General features: G+C 36.2%; 1 protein-coding gene across 1 annotated transcript in view; it reads left to right on the top strand.

Moving 5' to 3' along the window:
* The window catches only part of LOC110636373 (vesicle-fusing ATPase), a 28,121-nt gene extending 10,783 nt beyond the window's left edge, over positions 1–17,338 (top strand). The window contains 18 exon segments of the mRNA XM_058130281.1: positions 7,768–7,856; positions 7,858–7,936; positions 8,527–8,681; positions 8,774–8,882; positions 9,734–9,833; positions 9,920–9,975; positions 11,183–11,248; positions 11,370–11,452; positions 11,762–11,895; positions 12,530–12,740; positions 13,055–13,186; positions 13,268–13,328; positions 13,441–13,500; positions 13,769–13,827; positions 13,944–14,031; positions 14,535–14,657; positions 16,567–16,632; positions 16,921–17,338. Of these exon segments, the coding sequence (XP_057986264.1) occupies positions 7,768–7,856; positions 7,858–7,936; positions 8,527–8,681; positions 8,774–8,882; positions 9,734–9,833; positions 9,920–9,975; positions 11,183–11,248; positions 11,370–11,452; positions 11,762–11,895; positions 12,530–12,740; positions 13,055–13,186; positions 13,268–13,328; positions 13,441–13,500; positions 13,769–13,827; positions 13,944–14,031; positions 14,535–14,657; positions 16,567–16,632; positions 16,921–17,064 (1,815 nt within the window). The 3' untranslated portion in view covers positions 17,065–17,338.
* Positions 17,339–18,340: the final 1,002 nt, after the last annotated feature.

The following is an 18,340-nucleotide window of genomic DNA, read 5'->3' as shown; positions in this document are numbered from 1 at the left end:
GCTCAACTATTAATTCATTTGGAAAATGAAGAGCAAGTTTGTTGCCAAATTGATATGACTTATGATTTAAAGAGGATAAATAAGAAATAGAAGGCACCAGTTTTTGGAGTTTTGGGGATATTTGGGTGACCCAACCGACTATGGAGAAGATTAGGACTAGCATCAGAAGCAAGGAAAATTGGTTTTTTTGGCTGGAGAGATGATACAGTCTTTGTGACTATGACCTGCATCAATCATCTTTTTTCGTACCCCAGTCCTGCACAAAAAACAGAATCTACAAAAAAGATCATAGGAAAATTTTGGTATTTAGTTAATTTACTAATGAATATCAAATTATATGTACATTCAGGTGTAAATAAAACTAAATCTAAAGGTAAGGAAGGGAGAGGGCAAGCTTTACCTATTCTTTTAAATATAGTTTTTTGATCCATTAGCTAAGGTAACATCATAACAGATTGAAGAAGCACCTTAAAGGGGAAAAAGTGTGAAAAAAGGGAAGAAAGTGTGAAAAGGGTTGCCCAAGGGGGAAGAATTGCCAGAGTTCAACGAAAAGGTAGGAACAAGTTCCAGCGAGGAAGGGTCATTGGCATAGTTATTAAAGGCTCAAGACGCACCAAGATGCCAAGGTGTCCTGGAGCCTAGGTGCAAAGCGCAAGGCTCAGACATTTGCTCGAGCGAGGCAAGGCACATGAAAAAAAAATATTAAAAATTTAAAAAAAAAATTGTAAATATGCACATAATATTTGTTCATATAAATAATTTATAATAACTAAACTTAATCTACCTAATAGCAAAATATAACTCAACTTATAATATTAATAACATAATCACAATTATAATAACACAAACTACTAATTTATTTATTTCAACAAAGAACTAATAATTTATAATAACATAAACCCAATTTACAGAAACAATAACATAATCCAATTATTGTGACACAAACTAATAATTTATAATAGCAACATACAAGATACAACCCAATTTAATCAAATATAAAACTAAAAGTTAAAGGCCATACTAGACTAGATAAAGTCCGTAATGAGAGTATCAGAGAAAAGGTAGGAGTGATGCCAATTGAAGATAAGTTGAGAGAAGGGAGATTGAGGTGGTTTGGTCATGTGAAGCGTAGACATACGGAGGCTCCAGTTAGACAAGTAGAGCACATTAGGTTAGAGGATAGAAAGAAAAAAAGGGGTAGACCTAAATTAACTTGGAGGAGAGTAGTACAACATGACTTAGAAGCATTACACATTTCTGAGGATTTAACCCAAAATCGTTCAGAGTGGAAAAAGCGAATCCATATAGCCGACCCCAAATTTTTGGGATAAAGGCTTAGTTGAGTTGAGTTGAGTTGAGTATAAAACTAAAAGTTAATAAGAAATTTAACCCATAAAACTAATAAAAGAAATTTAGAGGAACAACATCTCATCATTCTCTCACAGTAAATAGTAAATAAATTAAGAAATTTAGAATAAAAGGAAACCATAATATGAGTAGAAGAAGCGGAAGCGGAAGATGGATGAAAAGCGAGGAAAGGGAAAAAAAAAAAAAGAAAGATCAACTGGATTAAATAGAAAGAACAGATAACGGGAGCTAAGTATAAGAGAATATGGAAAAAAAAATAAATTATTATGGTTTAAAACATAAATAGAGCTGGAGATCAAATGTTAGCTTATTCTTCTTCTTCTTCTTCTTCTTCCTCTTTATTCATTTAATTTTATGGATGGATGCTGGGTTTAAGACAAAAATAACAATAATTTTATTATATAGTCAGTTGGCATCACCTGGGCATGCCTAGGTGTGCCTTGTTGCGCCTGCACTTGGGTGCGCCTTAGTGAGGGAGGCTGAGCACTTTTCACTGCAGGAGGATCCATCCTGTACTCCTCGTGTGCTTTGCGCCTCAAGCGCGCCATTGGAAACACTGGTCATCTGAGATGCTTCACATGTAGGCGCGTGAATAGTGTCCTAGATTCTTGTGGTAGCGTGTGGGGAGAGTTGAGGTGACCTGACTTCCAGGGTAGACTTGCTGGCAGCCGATGCTACTTATGGCAGTGGTTGTGATACTAAGAAACACTCACACACCTATGGTTATGTTATTAATGTTTCTCAGGTAGGAAACTAGTGATTCAAACCCTAGGATGACAGAGGAGAAAGCCCATAAATTGTATGCATTGATACCATGAAAAAACAGAGCAGAAGAAGAAATTTTTGGAATAGTTTTCCTTCATTATTTTCTCAAGCTATGACATGTACATATACAATTAAAGGATCCTATATAGGAAGATATACATAATCAAGTAATCCCTTGATCTGTGTGAAATTGTATCACTATTGTTTAAGTGATTGAATTTTCATTATGAAGAGATGAGTCAGAATTATGAGTTTGTTCTTTGCTTCATGCTTCAGCCCATTTTCTATCACATCAAAATGGGTTCTGTGAAGCTAGCAGGTTTCTTCTCAAGTAGACTAACTATAGACAGTATAGGATTGGACATTATCACATTTGATCAAATTGAACATAAAAAATTAACTGTTTTTATAAGACCATAAATACCCATCTTGTGCTGTTATCATTGCCTTTCTCTCTGATTCTGTTATGGTCCCGGCTAACGGATCTAGTTATGGGTCGATGGATAGTAGGAGGGGTTGGTGTTTGGGTGTTTGGGTTAGGGTGTTTCCTTGAGCGACCTATGGTGGAAGACAAGAAAAAGTCAGACTCGTTAAAGGAGCACAGAAACCTCGATCAAGAAGACTTAAATTGGGTTTTAACGATCTGTTTTATTCCATCAGTTTCTTTGAATATATACAAGTGTAGAAATAACTACTCCTACATACAAGGAGCACTACTTCTATATGGAGGAATAACCTCCCACTAACAACAAGAAAATAGGAAAATGGAGAATACCCTCCTACAATGCGAGGAATGTTGAAAGCAGAATCAAAGCAGAAAGAGAACAACTCTGTGACTAATTCGACCACTCAATTCTTGGTGACTTGGATTTAGGACCATGGGTATAACGGAATATACTTGCGGGGTTTGGTAACATTACTTCCGCCCCAATGGAAGCTTGTCCATAGCTTGAAGTCTGAAACTTATGCATTATATCTTTGGACCCTTTCCCACGAAGCATCTGTGGTGAAGAATGACTCAATGAATTAAAACCTGCAGAATTCCTCCTTTGATACGATGATCGAGCGGCTAAAGGATGGGCGGGATCCTCCAAAAGAATGGTAGGTGGTAATGTTGGAGTGACAGTGGCCGGCATGATAGGGCTTGAGATAGGAAACATGGAAAGCGGGGTGGATCTTGGACTCTGTGGAAGGTCTAATTTATAGGCCATGGTGCCAATGCATTCGAGAACCGAAAGTCCGTAAAACTGGCGACGACTTGTGATTAGTTCTTTTTATGGCCATTTGTCTATCGCCTTTAAGCCTTGCGGGACCATGTCACCAACTTTAAATTCCAGTATGATGGGGTGATCATAAGTGGCTTTCATCTTATTTTGGGCTTGTGATTTTGGCGAAGTAGGTGCGGACATGTCATCCCGTTAGCGCGAGCAGTATCAACCTTCAATTGAAGAAGCGCCATGCAAGTAAGATAATAGTCGAGGAGGTGGTCGACCATAAGCGATCTCAAAGGTGTGGATTTAAGTGAGGTATGGTAGTGGTGTTGTAGCGATATTCAGCCCAAGACAACCAATCAATCCACTTTGATGGCGATGAACTAGTGAAGCAATGGAGATACATTTCAACGATGCGGTTCACAACCTGCATGTCAGTCAGTTGTGGATGGTAAGAGGAAGCGAAACACGACTTGGTCCCACATAAGCGGAATAGTTCTTTCCAAAAGAACTTGTGAAAGTCACATCCACATCGCGACCATAGTTTACGGCAACCCATGTAATTTAAAAATGTTGTCAAAGAAGGTGCGGCGACACTTACGATTATGCGGGTGAGTGAGAGCCAAAAATTTCCGTAATTTGAGAACCGATCAACGACAACCATTAAAACATTTTTTCCGCGTGAAGTGGGAATGCCTTCTATGAAGTCAATGGAGATATCAGCCCAAATTTGAGTGGGAACAGGCAAAGGTTGAAGGAGTCCCACCGGTTGTAGTGTGTCGGTTTATGCGTGACATACATCACAAGAACGCACAAAATCCCTTACGAAATTTTTCATCCCACTGCCAATAGAAATCTCTAGTGATTACGTATAATGTCTTACAGTAACTTTCATGACTTTGGTTGTGAAGAGCACTAACAACCAGCTGAATTGATGGGGAATTGGGAGGCAGGTAAACTCTGTTATTGTAGAAGAGTAACCCATCCCGAAAAACCCATTTTGAAGCGACTGTTCCATTGGTAATTGCAGAGATTTGTTCTTGAATTCTTTGGTGAATCACTATGTTCCTTCGAATTTCATCAAACAAAGCGAGTTGAGGCATGGAAACGACCATAAGGATTGAATCATCGGCATTAGTCGAGAAAGAGCGTCGCCACCACATTAGATTTGCCGATACGTATTCAACGATAAAGAAAAACCCAGGAGCTTGCTAATCCAATGTTGTTGAGTTGTTGAGAGATGGCGTTGCTCAAGCAGATATTTCAATGTATAATGATCTGTCCGAACAATAAATTCACGTCCCCACAGATAGGAATGCCAATGCTTTAGTGCCTTTACTAAGCCAATCAATTCTCGCTCGTAAGCCGGAAGATTTTGATGACGAGCTGCCAGGCAGGTGAAATATCACGTGGCGGTTGTGTTGTAACAAATTTGCTCCAATCCTGTACGAGCGTCACATTCTATAACAAAAGTTAGATCAAAATTTGGTAGAAGCGAGTTGGAGTAGATGTCAAGGCTGCCTTTAACTTCGGAATGCATCGATAGCGTGATCGGTCAAGTGGAAGTTGTTTTTACGCGACATAGCGGTGAGGCGACAATGATGGCATAGTTCGCACAAACTTGCGATAATAACTGTGAGCCCTAGGAATCCACGTAACCCACGAATGGTGTTGGGCTTTGGCCATTCTAATACTGACAACTTTGGGTGATCCACTGCACTCCTTGGGAAGAAATAATATGACCCAAATAGGAAATCGAGATTGACCGAAGACACACGCCGACCGTTTGAGGACCAAGCGGTTACGTAACGACAATTGGAAAACCAACGCAAATGGTGGATGTGTTACGCCGAGATTGAAAACCAAAATATCTTCAAAAAAGGCAGTACAAATTTTCGTAAGTAAAGTTGGAATACCTCGTTCATTAGGGCTGAAAAGTTGAGGGCGTTGGATAATCAAGCGGCATCACCGAGAATTCAAAGTGTCCGTGGTGAGTGCGGAAGCGATTTCTCTATATCGGCGGGATGCATCCCCACAAAGTAACCCAAAGCGGATCTAACTTTGAGAAGAACTTAGCTCCACCCAATTCCTCCAATAATTCGTCAATAACCGGAATAGGAATTTGTCTTTGATGGTTTTGGCGTTTAATTCTCTGTAAACAATACAAAGGGTCTACGAACCATCAGCTTTGGGAACCAGAATCACCGCGGCGAGAATGGGAGCAGTGGGGACGGATTATACCTGTTGTAACATTGCAGCACATTGCTTTTCAATTTCGTCCTTACGACCATGAGGGTAGCGGTATGGTCGAACTACCTGAGGACCCGACTCAGGGATTAGGGAATCGATGATCACAAGATCTGCTGAGGGGCAGCCAGTAGGAGCATTGAATAAAGAAGCAAATTCCGCCAATAATTTACGGAGTTGGATGTGCAGGTTAGATGAAATCGCATGTTGTTGGATCTGAACCGTGGGAAGAGCTTGAAGAAGTAATACCATGCAATGTCACTAAGTGGCCCTGTTGATAAAAACTCATGCTCATAACGGTGAAATCCAACAGAATGGGTCCCAAGGTTCGAAGCCAATTAACCCCCAAAACCATATCGATATTGGTTAAGGGTAAAACAAACAAATCAACCATGAAAGAATTAGACTTGGAAGGACCGGAATTCCCTTACAAATACAGGCTAGTAAGTTGCTCGCCATTGGCAGCGTGTACCTTTAAACCATTACATTTGTTTACCACGACATTCGGTTCCTCAACTTTGCGGTAGAAACAAAGCGTGAGTCTTTGCGGAGTCGATGAGGATCAAGACTTGCCCAAGCATCCAAGCGCCTATCAACCTCATGGGTAGGATTTGAATCGATAATGGCATTCAAAGAAATTTACGGATCAGTGTGAAATCCTCTACATCTTCCGTCTCTTCCAAATCAATCGAACAATTTCTTACATTGATGGCCTCGAACAAAGCTGCTCATCACAATTAAAGCGAGTCCTTTCTTCCGCCTCTCCTCCATTTCATCGAGGACAGCCGCCTCACTATCCGATTGGCGCGGTTGTCGGGTGGAATTGCGGTAGCGAGTATCCCTCGCGGTGAAGAGCGTGGAAAGCGATTTGCGTTCATACAGTAGAAATGCTCATAGCATTAACCAAGTCGGTGGGATGGTGAAGCTCCACTTCAACCGCAATGGAGTCTTGTAAACCAGCGAGGTATAATTGGACCTTACGGTGTTGAGTGAGAGTTCGGCCGAGACACAAGAGCCTCAAAGCGATTACGATAATCCATGACGGACCCCATTTGCTTCAGTTTAGCTAATTCACCAAGTTTGTTGCTGCGGATTGGAGGCCCAAAACGGAGGGTACATTGGTGAGAAAACTCAGCCCAAGAGGGATTCAGAATGTCATCTAGCAACTGAATGTACCAAAGTTGGTCAATTCCTTGAGATGGTATGAAGCTAAATGACCATCTCTTCTTCCGGAGTTTGTTGGTCTTTGAAAGAAGTGTTTGCAACGGTTTAGCCATCCCAAAGGGTCATCTTTCCCATCATAGCAAGGAAAATCCAGTTTTGTGAATTTGGTACAAGCGAGCTTCCTCCAGTTTTTTGAATTACCGATGCAGAAATTCCCTTATCTCTCCGTAAGCTTGCTGGACTTCCAGTGCTGCTGGTTTGGAAATCCTTTTTAGTGGATTCCCATTCCTGAGTTAGAGCATCGAATTTGGCGTGCAGTTCCTTGTTGGATTGTTGCTCGGCTAATAACAAGTTAAAGAGCTTAGCCAGCTGGTCTTGAACAGAATCTCCCATAACTGCAGGCTCTGATACCAAACTGTTATGGTCCCGGCTAACGGATCTAGTTATGGGTCGATGGGTAGTAGGAGGGGTTGGTGTTTGGGTGTTTGGGTTAGGGTGTTTCCTTGAGCGACCTATGGTGGAAGACAAGAAAAAGTCAGACTCGTTAAAGGGAGCCTGAAACCTCAGTCAAGAAGACTTAAATTGGGTTTTAACAGTCTGTTTTATTCCATCAGATTTGCTGAATATATACAAGTGCAGAAATAACTACTCCCTACATACAAGGAGCACTACTTCTATATGGAGGAATAACCTCCCACTAACAACAAGAAAATAGGAAAATGGAGGAATACCCTCCTACAATGCAGGAATGTTGAAACAGAATCAAAACAGAAAGAGAACAACTACTGCTGACTAATTCAGCCACTCAATTACTGGTGACTTGGATTTAGGACCATGGGTATAACGGGAATATACTTGCAGGGGTTTGGTAACAGATTCCCTGCATAATTGGGTGCAACTTGCCCAGACTTCATTTTTCAATTTTGTTCTGTTATTGAGTCTGGTTTTATTGCTTAATAATCTTTGGGGGCATATTTTGTTTCATAATTTAATTTGATCCTGTGCTATGCAGGTTATGACGACAGAGCAAAGAGTATCATTTGAGTATCATGGGAACAATTATATTTTTACTGTCAATCAAGCTGTTGTAGAGGGCAGAGAAATCTAATGATTTTGAAAGAGGGATGGTTTCAAGTGACACCTACTTCATCTTTGAAGCATCAAATTCAAGTGGCATAAAGGTCAACTTTCAATGTTCATATTGTCAGCTGATTATATGCTATTTTTATTCAATATTTGTTACTTTATATTCTTTTGTGGCTGCTGACGTCTAGAATTTTAATTTTAAGATGGTTAAACTTTCTATCGTTGATGTTAATGACATGAATGCACGCTCCATGCTTCTTCTCACTTTCTCCCCACTTCATTATTTTGATTTCACATGCTTTCTGTACATGCATGATGGGTTAAATTATTTTTTTATGTTTGTTGTTGATTATGCTTATTTTCTATATGTCTAATGATTTTCAGCTGATACTTTCATGCAGTGTCAATAAATTAAATGTAACAGTACAATCCTAGTCTAGATTTTACGGAATTTGCACCTGACAAATACATGCTTACATGATAGGATGATCAAGATGGTTGAGATGAAATATTACGATGGACATATGTAAACATTGAATTTGTTCTCCTAATTTCTCGTACTGCTCCTCAGTATTCTTTTCAACGTAGTTCTTGTCTATTTGATATGATGCCCTAGTGCGGAGAATACATTTCCACTGTCTGCTGATTCTGGTTGCAAACTTCATTGATATGTGTTGTCATGCAGATTGTTAATCAACGTGAAGCTGCCAGTAGCAACATCTTTAGGCATAAGGAATTTAATCTTGAGTCACTGGGTATAGGTGGCTTAAGTGCAGAGTTTGCAGATATATTTCGAAGAGCTTTTGCCTCTCGAGTTTTTCCTCCCCACGTGACAAGCAAGTAATATGACTAATTCCTCAAGTTAAATGCATCCACATCTTGGAATATGTACATTTATGTTCTTAATAATAATTAAGCACTTGATGCACTAGATTGGGGATTAAGCATGTAAAGGGAATGCTACTTTATGGGCCTCCTGGTACTGGAAAAACTCTCATGGCTCGTCAAATTGGGAAAATGTTGAACGGGAGGGAACCAAAGGTTTGTAAAATATTTGTGTCTTGTTTTATTCTTGATTTTCTAGAATTATTTCTTTTTGTGGCTAGTGTCATTTAAAATTTGCTATATTTTATCTTCTATGTTTAGAGTCAAGAGGTGTTTGTTTTATTTTTGATGTCTAGAAGTTCAATGAATGTTGTAAAATTGGTTTTGATGATATCTTGAACTCCTCATACGATGATCATAATTTTGGTATTCCTGTTTACGTGGCCCTTTGGTGCATTGAACAAATTGATATCTTTGCTACTTTTTTTACAGGCTATAGAAAATGGTTGATGCATGAGTTCATTGTGCATATGGGATATTAAAGGATCTTACAAACCATCCATTTTAGTGATTGCCTGTCATGTGATCATACCTTGCATAAGCTTCTTGAAATCATGCTGTCAGATTTTGGTATTGAAGGTGTAATATTCACTTAGTCTTTACAGTTACCATACGAAAAGTTGGACCTGAATTATGATATGGGCTGGCTTACTTATTTTAAAGTTTAATATGCTTCAGATTTCGTCCAAGAGTTTTATGTGGCCAAAACTAATCTGATGGAGTTTAGGCACAAGCATTGCCATTAAAGTGTTTTTTCCCTCGTGTGTTTGTAATTTGGTATATATTCCTTCACTAACTGTAAGAAATATGTTGGAATGCACTTCCAACTGCTGTTCTTTGTGCTAGTTAACTATGATTTAGGTATAAGATCTAATTCAACATGTGCAAAAGTTTTCCGGGATGGAATAGTAACAACTATTTTGCATGTAGTTGAACTAGTTAGGTGTTGTTTAATGCTAGCAATCCATTGTTCGTGATATTTTTTGGTTGGAATGGAACTTTGGTAGATTGTTAATGGCCCTGAAGTCCTGAGCAAGTTTGTTGGTGAAACTGAAAAGAATGTTAGAGACCTGTTTGCTGATGCTGAAAATGATCAGAGGACACATGGTAAGAACCTTTATGAGCACAGTGTTATTTAGGTGTCCTTTTCTTTTTCCTTAATGATAACGGCATTGCATTCTTTTACTTTGCAGGGGACCAAAGTGATTTGCATGTAATAATTTTTGATGAGATTGATGCTATATGTAAGGTATGGGATTTCTTAACTCTTATTACATTTAATGTCCCTTGTAGTAGACCAGGAGTGGGTTTTCTGGAATTGTGATTTTTAAAACTGATAGCACTTCTGTGCTGTACTCTGTTACTCTGTAACATTTTACTTTTTTAGCATTCTCATTGGTTAAATTTATACTAGACCAATCTAAGGTTGTGGCTGTGAAAGGCATTGATCTCATAAGGCTTAACAGGATAATAATTAGCTCAACTAAATCTTTTGAAGTCTGAAATATCACTTTTTTTTTGGTATTTTGGTGGTTTTTTTGAATATCAATGTTGTTGAAATCTCATTGCCCCTCACATTGTTTCCTGTCCAAAATTTGAAATTTGTTGCAAGGTGCTGTTAAATTCTGAGGCTAAGCTTGTCATTTCTAGTGGTAATTTTAATTTGGGCATCAATATGCTTTTGGTGTTCTCCTTATGGGTGCTATTGTTATTTTAAGTTTTATTTTATAGATGGATTCCATCGGGTATTTCTCATCTGTTTACTGACTAACTAGTACTTGTTTGAACTTTGAAGAAGAATAACCTGAAATACTGGCTATTTAATATAGGGATGGAACCCCATTTTATGTCTATTTTATGAAGGGAGAACCTAAGTTGGTGCCCACCAAGTTGGCTTCTTTCCAATTCAGTGAAAAATACACAAATAACCTGAAATACTGACTTACTGATAATAATAAGGATAAATTGGTAGTAAATTCAATCTTTAAAAAGATGAAATTGTAGAAGAAAAAGGAGTAGCAGAAACTGGTCTTGGGAAAAGGAATGTTTAAAAAGAAAGAGGGGAACAGAAAGTAAGGGGAAAAACTATTGTAAAGCCAGTTAACGAGTGCAGACCTCGTGTTAAAAGGGGAGTTGTGGAGAATTGCACTCTAGGAGTTGTAGACACAAATACATGGTGTTTCTTGAAAAAGGCATACCCAACTTGAATTCCAATTCGTACTTAATATCTTAGGGAATTACTGTTTGTGCTTAGATCTCAGTGCTTAAAGTGCCCGCACTGTGTTTTTAGTGCTGGAATGGTTGTCTCTCCACATGATAATCTGTCCATGAATCAGTCCTCATGAGTATTCATGTGCATTGGATTTTATATGTTTTCTTACGTAAATATTAACTCCTTTTTTCCTTTTTTTTTTTTGAAAGGAATACTAAGTCTTGTCTTTATCTTGGTTTTGTAGTCAAGAGGATCAACAAGAGATGGCACAGGAGTTCATGATAGCATTGTGAACCAGCTGCTTACAAAGGTTAGTAAAGAGTTTTAAGTGCATTCTTAACCAGTCATTATATTTGTGGGTTTTGATGTCAGAATGCACAAGAAATGTCATCAGCATGACCAAAAGAATCCTTTTTTTTTCTTGTTTTCAGATAGATGGTGTGGAGTCTCTGAATAATGTTTTACTTATTGGAATGACCAACAGAAAGGATTTGCTTGATGAAGCACTTTTGAGGTCTCTCTCTCTCTCTCTCTCTCTCTCTCTCTCTCTCTTAATGATTTTAAAACTGTTTACTAAGCATGAGTGGCAAATATTAGTAGAAGTTAAAGTGTATTTGGTTGAGCCTATTTAGTGTTTCATGGATGATTAATAACTTGGATAGAAAATGTGCAAGGATTTTACTTTTTTAATGAATGAATGAATTTATTATTATTATTATTCATTTGTCTGGCTATGGGCAGCAAACTGATCTGCTTGAAACAAATATTCTTTGACAAATTCCCTGAGTATATGATTTAACATTTCAAATATTTTGGTTTGTAGACCTGGACGATTGGAAGTTCAAGTTGAGATAAGCCTTCCTGATGAAAATGGTCGTCTGCAAATTCTTCAAATTCATACAAACAAGATGAAGGAGAATTCTTTTCTTGCTCCTGATGTGAACCTTCAAGAACTTGGTATGTGTTCCTAATGCTTTCTTGTATATTGTCCAACATGTCTATTCTAGAGAAAATAAGTTATGCAAATTCTTACAATATAATCTATGGAAGGGATGTTGCAATATCAGGAGATCCAAAGTGTTAGCCACTATTGAAAAAAAAAATTGATTTTTTAGGAGAACTGGGGTTATGTGAGAGAGGTGTTGATACCGTAGTATGAGTGATCACATGAAGGTGCTTGTTTTTTTAGATCTCATGGATTCCTTCTAAAGATCAGGATGAGAATATTGAGTTGATGCAAGTTGCTTTGGGAAGAAAAGTTCCAATTTTCAGTTCCCAACTTCAAATAGATTGATTTAGTTTGATTTGGCTGATAACAAGATACTATGGAATTATCCATGCATGAAATCATTATTCTTGATCTACGCCTTGTCCACTTAGAATGGGAAAGTTCTTGTTGTAATGGTAACATGTTGTTATGGGTCCATATTGGTAGATGAGAGTGATTACCTTGAACCCTTACCTATCTATGTTCTTTCATAGCTTGTTTTAAGATGTTGAAAATAATCTGAGGTGAATTGAAATGAACTTTATCAGTGCATTAATCAGGGCTGTGAGGTTTTTGTTTATAAAATGTTGTATTTATGCACAGCTGCTCGGACCAAAAATTACAGTGGGGCAGAACTTGAAGGTGTTGTAAAAAGTGCAGTATCATTTGCTTTGAATAGACAACTAAGTTTGGATGATCTTACTAAGCCAGTAGATGAAGAGAGTATTAAAGTTACAATGGATGATTTCCTACATGCACTCGTAGAAATTGTTCCTGCATTTGGGGCCTCCACTGATGATCTTGAACGATGCAGGTAGAGTGAAAATCAGCGTTCGTTAAGGCATCAAAAAGTTTATTTATGTTATAGTTCATTCTATTAGAAATCATCTTTGTGGTCTTTCAAGAAGTAATCATTCTTGCTAATGATGGTGTGAATATCACTACAGCCTTTTGAATATTTCATAATTTTGAACTTAAAGCGCTGGGCATGCAGAGTCAAATTCTTAATTTTGCATAGAATGTATAAACAATTTCTGTTAATCAAAACTAAAATATGGGATGGCTGTAAATAGAACCTATCTTTATCAAACATTAATGCTTACATTTGGCCACATATGTGACTGCTAGACTTAATGGCATGGTGGAATGTGGCGATCGACATGACCATATTTATCATAGAGCTAGGCTACTGGTGGAGCAAGTTAAAGTTAGTAAAGGAAGTCCACTTGTTACTTGCCTCCTGGAAGGTCCAAGTGGCAGGTAGGAATGGTCCTGTTTTTATTTTATTTTTATTTTATCAATTGTGAATTTTATGAATTTTAATTTAATTGTGTTGGACAGTGGTAAAACTGCTTTGGCAGCTACTGTTGGCATTGACAGTGATTTTCCATATGTCAAGATAGTAAGCTTTTGTCCATTTTGTATATTTCAATTCTTATTCTTACTTTGAGGAAATTTCAATTTATATATTCTTTATTTCTAAACTCATGAAGTTGCTACTTCTAATTTGGTAGGTTTCAGCTGAATCAATGATTGGCCTTCATGAGAGCACTAAATGTGCACAGATTGTTAAGGTTTGTTAATGGCCAGTTCAAGCCTCTTCTTCAAAGCCTTGATGCAATCTAGGGTTTTCTGCCTTCTGTTTCCCCCTTTTAAACAAGGAATTTCACGTCACTTTGTACCTATGCTTAATACCTACAGATTGTATTCTAAACAACTGTATTCTATCTGTAGCAAATTGGCAACTATTTAAAATTTATTGGTTTACCTTCATATGTGGCTAATTGATAAGCCTCAACTATGTAAAGTATAAAGCCTTATATAACTTCTTATATTTAATAGGTGTTTGAGGATGCATACAAGTCACCGCTAAGCATTATAATTCTTGACGACATTGAGAGGTATGTACTTTTAAAATTGAAATTTCATTAACTTTAATCACTCATTGTCATATGGGCGCTAGTTCTGTGTCTTCAATGAATATTATTCTATGATTATGTGATACTTGTTGTTGCAGACTACTGGAATATGTTGCCATTGGGCCGCGCTTTTCAAATTTGATTTCTCAGACATTGTTGGTTCTCCTCAAACGTCTTCCTCCAAAGGTTTACTTTATCTCTTGCTTTTTTTGGCTACAAGTTGGAGAACTGTAATATATTTTTATGATCATGTCTCCTTTTATAGGCTCCATGGAATGTTAAATATGCCTTTCTTTTTTGAAGTTAAAATATGAGAGAGAGGGAGAGAGAGAGAGAGAGAGAGAGAGATAATTCCTCTTGGCTTTAGGGTCAGATTAAATTTTATGTATATTAAAAAACAATGTCTCTCTCTCCTCGCGTCTCTTGAGCAGCGTTTGGACCTGTGACCTTTGGAATGGTCGTAGTAACATAAATGAGTGCTTTTTGTCATTTGATTTATTATCCATCTGACTGTTTTTTAGGTCTGTGGATACTCTGGCACAGTATCCATCATTATTTGATGAAATATCCTACATATATTTATATATCCTCTGCTCTCTTTATTTAATCATCTTGTGTTATATAGTCATTTGGTAGTTTTTCTGACCTTGGCAAGGCTGATTATCTTATCTTTTGAACTTTATGTTTAGGGAAAGAAACTTATGGTGATAGGGACAACAAGTGAAGTCGGTTTTTTAGATTCAATTGGCATTTGTGATGCTTTCTCTGTCACTTACCATGTTCCCACATTGAAGGCAGAAGATGCAAAGAAGGTAAACAACTTGCTTTCATGTTTTTTTGCTGCTTGGTATTAACTTGTGTTTTCCAGGTAAATTTCACACAGTCACCTGAACTTAGCGCACCATAACAATATTGTCCTTGAACTTCAATTTGTAACATAAAACCCTTGCAACATGAATTTATGAACACCTGTAGTAGCTGGTTTGCAGGTAATATGCTGAGCTGACATCATTTTAAAAATAAAAAAGGAAATGATGAAAATACCCTTACAATCTACCTTTGTTTCATCCACCCATCGTCTCTCAATCCCTCCGGCACAATCCTCTCTCTCAGCCTCTTTTCTTTGTCTCTCTTGCAGAATCAATAACACAAAATTAGAAAAAAAACTGTCTCAAAATCGGAAAAAAATAATCCCACTATCAATAACTCAATGAACAAATGAAAATTGAGATGGTGAAACATTTAGTTGAAGATGGTGATAAAATTGGTAGGCTGGAGTTTGATCATACGGTGCCCCTCTTTCAGTAGAGAACATGGATTTTTTGGAGCTTGGTGGAAAGATCCAAAACGAGAATCAAAGACCCAAACATTACCCATTGCAAGCCATATTGCAAAATCTATTTCCAGCGTCTGACATTTGTTCATCAGATGTGAGCACCTCAATAAACTATATAAAAATCAGTGGACATAAATGTAACTTCATGAGTTATTTATCAATTATCATTCCCTCAGTTAATGAAAAATCATCATGAATATTTACATGTTGAACACAAAAGAAGTACAACTTTGTCCCCATCTTCAATTAAATGTTTCACCATCTTTAACTTAAAAAAGAGAAAATATTTCCAAAAGAGAACCCAAAGATTGCTGCTTCTCAATGTGCTCTTTTTCACCTGTGGAACCCAAAGAAAAAGATTACAAAGAAAAATATTTTAGAAATTTAAAGAAAAGTCTGAAAGAATTTGAGAAGGGGAAGAGGACTCTCCACTGCGTTGAGCAAAGGAAGCAGAATTTTTGTTTGTTGAATTTGTTATTCTGAAATTTATGTTGGTTGAGTTTGTTTTGAGAAAATGGCTGGAGGCATTCATGAGAGGAAGATGGATATGGTTGATAGATGAGAGAGAGAGGTAGATGGTGAGAATATTTTGGTCATTTCTCTTTTTTTTTTTTTTTTTTAATTTTTAAAATGATGTCAACTCAGCATATTGCCTACAAATTGGCTACTATAGGTAAGGAGGAGTTTTATGTTCTTTAAATTAATGGTGAGAGAGTTTTATGTTACAAATTGAAGTTCATGGATGATATTATTACAGTGCATTAAGTTCAGGGACAACAAATGAAATTTACTCATATTCATTAGTGATTCTTGAGAATCATAATTCATTAGGGATGCCAAGTTGCTAACTACATAAAGATTGTGCAACTGAAATTTAATTTTTCCTAAACATTAGGAATACCTATTCGTGCTTACTGGTTGTGGTTGGGTTTAAGGTTTGGTACTGGAATGATGGGTTGAATCAGTGTTTATATGTTTTTTACCTTGCAACTATAAGGGGGCAATGGACATCCATTAAAAAAAACGAAGTGCGCTTTTTATCACTTGCTTTTTGTTTGCAAGGGAAATTTCTCACTTCTAGCTTGCTCAGAAATTGTAACATATCTAAAACTGTTTAAGCATGGGGGCTGAACATGGGCTTTTTTGTTATCAGAAAGTACCTTATAATGAGATATCTGATTGATGCTACTAAAGAGATGTGCGCACTGCTCTATGAACCACATAGCGTGTGTTCGTGGTTTCTTTCTTAGCTGATTTTCTGGATTCTGGATGGATGTGTGCATTGTTCACCTCTTCTCTTAGCAGCTGTTAATGGAGAATATTTCGCAAAATAGTGAAACATTTTTTTAATATTAATTTCATGCAAATTTTCATTTTCCCTCCAGGTATTGAGACAACTTAATGTTTTTGCTCGAGAAGATGTTGATGCAGCTGCTGAAGCACTCAATGATGTAAGCTTTGATTATTATTCTAAAATGCTCCTTTATCTTTGTATTGTTTTTATTTGATCAATTGTTCCTTCTTTCATTTTGGGATGCTACTCTCAAAATTGAGAATTAAATGAGATGTGACAACCTCTTTTGTTACGAGATTGTGTTAGATTTTGCTATTTATCCATTAGGGGTGGGTTTAAATGGCAGTGCTGATTATCTTTAGAAACCATGGCTTTTGGTTTTTAATTTCAATGAAAGTGCCTTAGATTCCATACTCTTATTTCTGTTGAATTTTTCATTATACAGATGCCAATCAAGAAGCTATATATGTTGATTGAGATGGCAGCCCAAGGTGAGCAAGGAGGGGCTGCAGAAGCAATCTACTCTGGCAAACAAAAGATCAAGATTGCTCATTTTTACGATTGCCTTCAAGATGTTGTACGATACTAATCAAGTCTCTTTTCCCTTGCCTTACCCACTCCATCGTTCCCTCTATATATTTTCCATCCCAGCTTCTTGTGCTGGAATTTTTTTTTTTTTTTTAATTTTTTTTCAAATTTAGCATGTGTTATTATCAATCTTTTGAGGCATTAAAATCTGAATTAGGCTTGGCAAGTTTCATGGGTGTTTGAAAGTTGAGAAGAATATGAAATAGTAGGGTGAAGATGAAAGGAATTGTTTGCTAATAGTTATGCCATTGAAGATGAAGGGTATGTTTGGTTTATTATTGTTAGTTTATATTAAGTGTTTGATAAAATTATATTATATTTAACTATAATTGTTGATATGTAAAATTATTAATGGGTGAATATCATATAATTTATTTTATTATTAAATTAAAATATAATTATTAATTTATAATATCATATTATTTACTTTATTATTAAATTAAATATATAATTACTATATTATATTATTTTATCATTGTTTATCAATATTAAATTACGGATGATTTGATCACAAAAGGCATTGCTAATGAAAAATATAGAGTAATAACCTCTACTTGCATAAAAATTATTTTTGCATAAGTAAATAATGAAATCACAAAAATGTTTAAAATAATTGTATACTAAAGAAGTAAAATGCTCCAACAAATTCAAAATTGCTCAGACTCTGAATACAAATTATGATTTTAAGGCCTAGTGTTCCTAATTCATAGAGCCAAGTTGCAAAGAGACGCAAAATGAGAAAGGGCTAATTTTGTAAAAAAAATTAAGGAAGTGTTTAATTTAATTGTAAATATTTAAACTGTTAAATCAATTTATTTGATTTAATTTTTTAGTGAGATAGTTGATAGAATATTATTAGCTGTTTTTTCCATTGACGGAGTTGAGTTTTTTTTTTTATTATTTTTTATTAGCTTCCATCAAATCTTGAGTTCAGACTTTGGGCCTTAATTGGGACTAGTAAAATTGGTGTTCATGCACTTTAGAGTGCTAAGTACCATAGGATAAATTAAAAAAATTTAAATGTAGAAGTATATATTTTTTTATTTCTTAATTTTATAAATTTTACAACCGTAAAAAAATAAAATAATTTATTTAATAATATTATTAAAAACTATTTTTTAAACATTAATTAAAGAATATTAATTTTAAAATTAAATTTATATATTTTTTATTTTCTTTATTTTTTTTTCTTAGATTATTGAATAACAATATTTTTTAGATTACTTATTATTCATCTATTTTAATAAGAAAATAAATGTTACGATATAATAAATTAA

This window comes from Hevea brasiliensis, chromosome 11 (assembly GCF_030052815.1).
Source record: "Hevea brasiliensis isolate MT/VB/25A 57/8 chromosome 11, ASM3005281v1, whole genome shotgun sequence".
NCBI classification, from domain to species: Eukaryota; Viridiplantae; Streptophyta; class Magnoliopsida; order Malpighiales; family Euphorbiaceae; genus Hevea; species Hevea brasiliensis.
The sequence above is the reverse complement of the archived record's forward strand: the minus strand, read 5'-3'. Positions and strand labels throughout refer to the sequence as shown.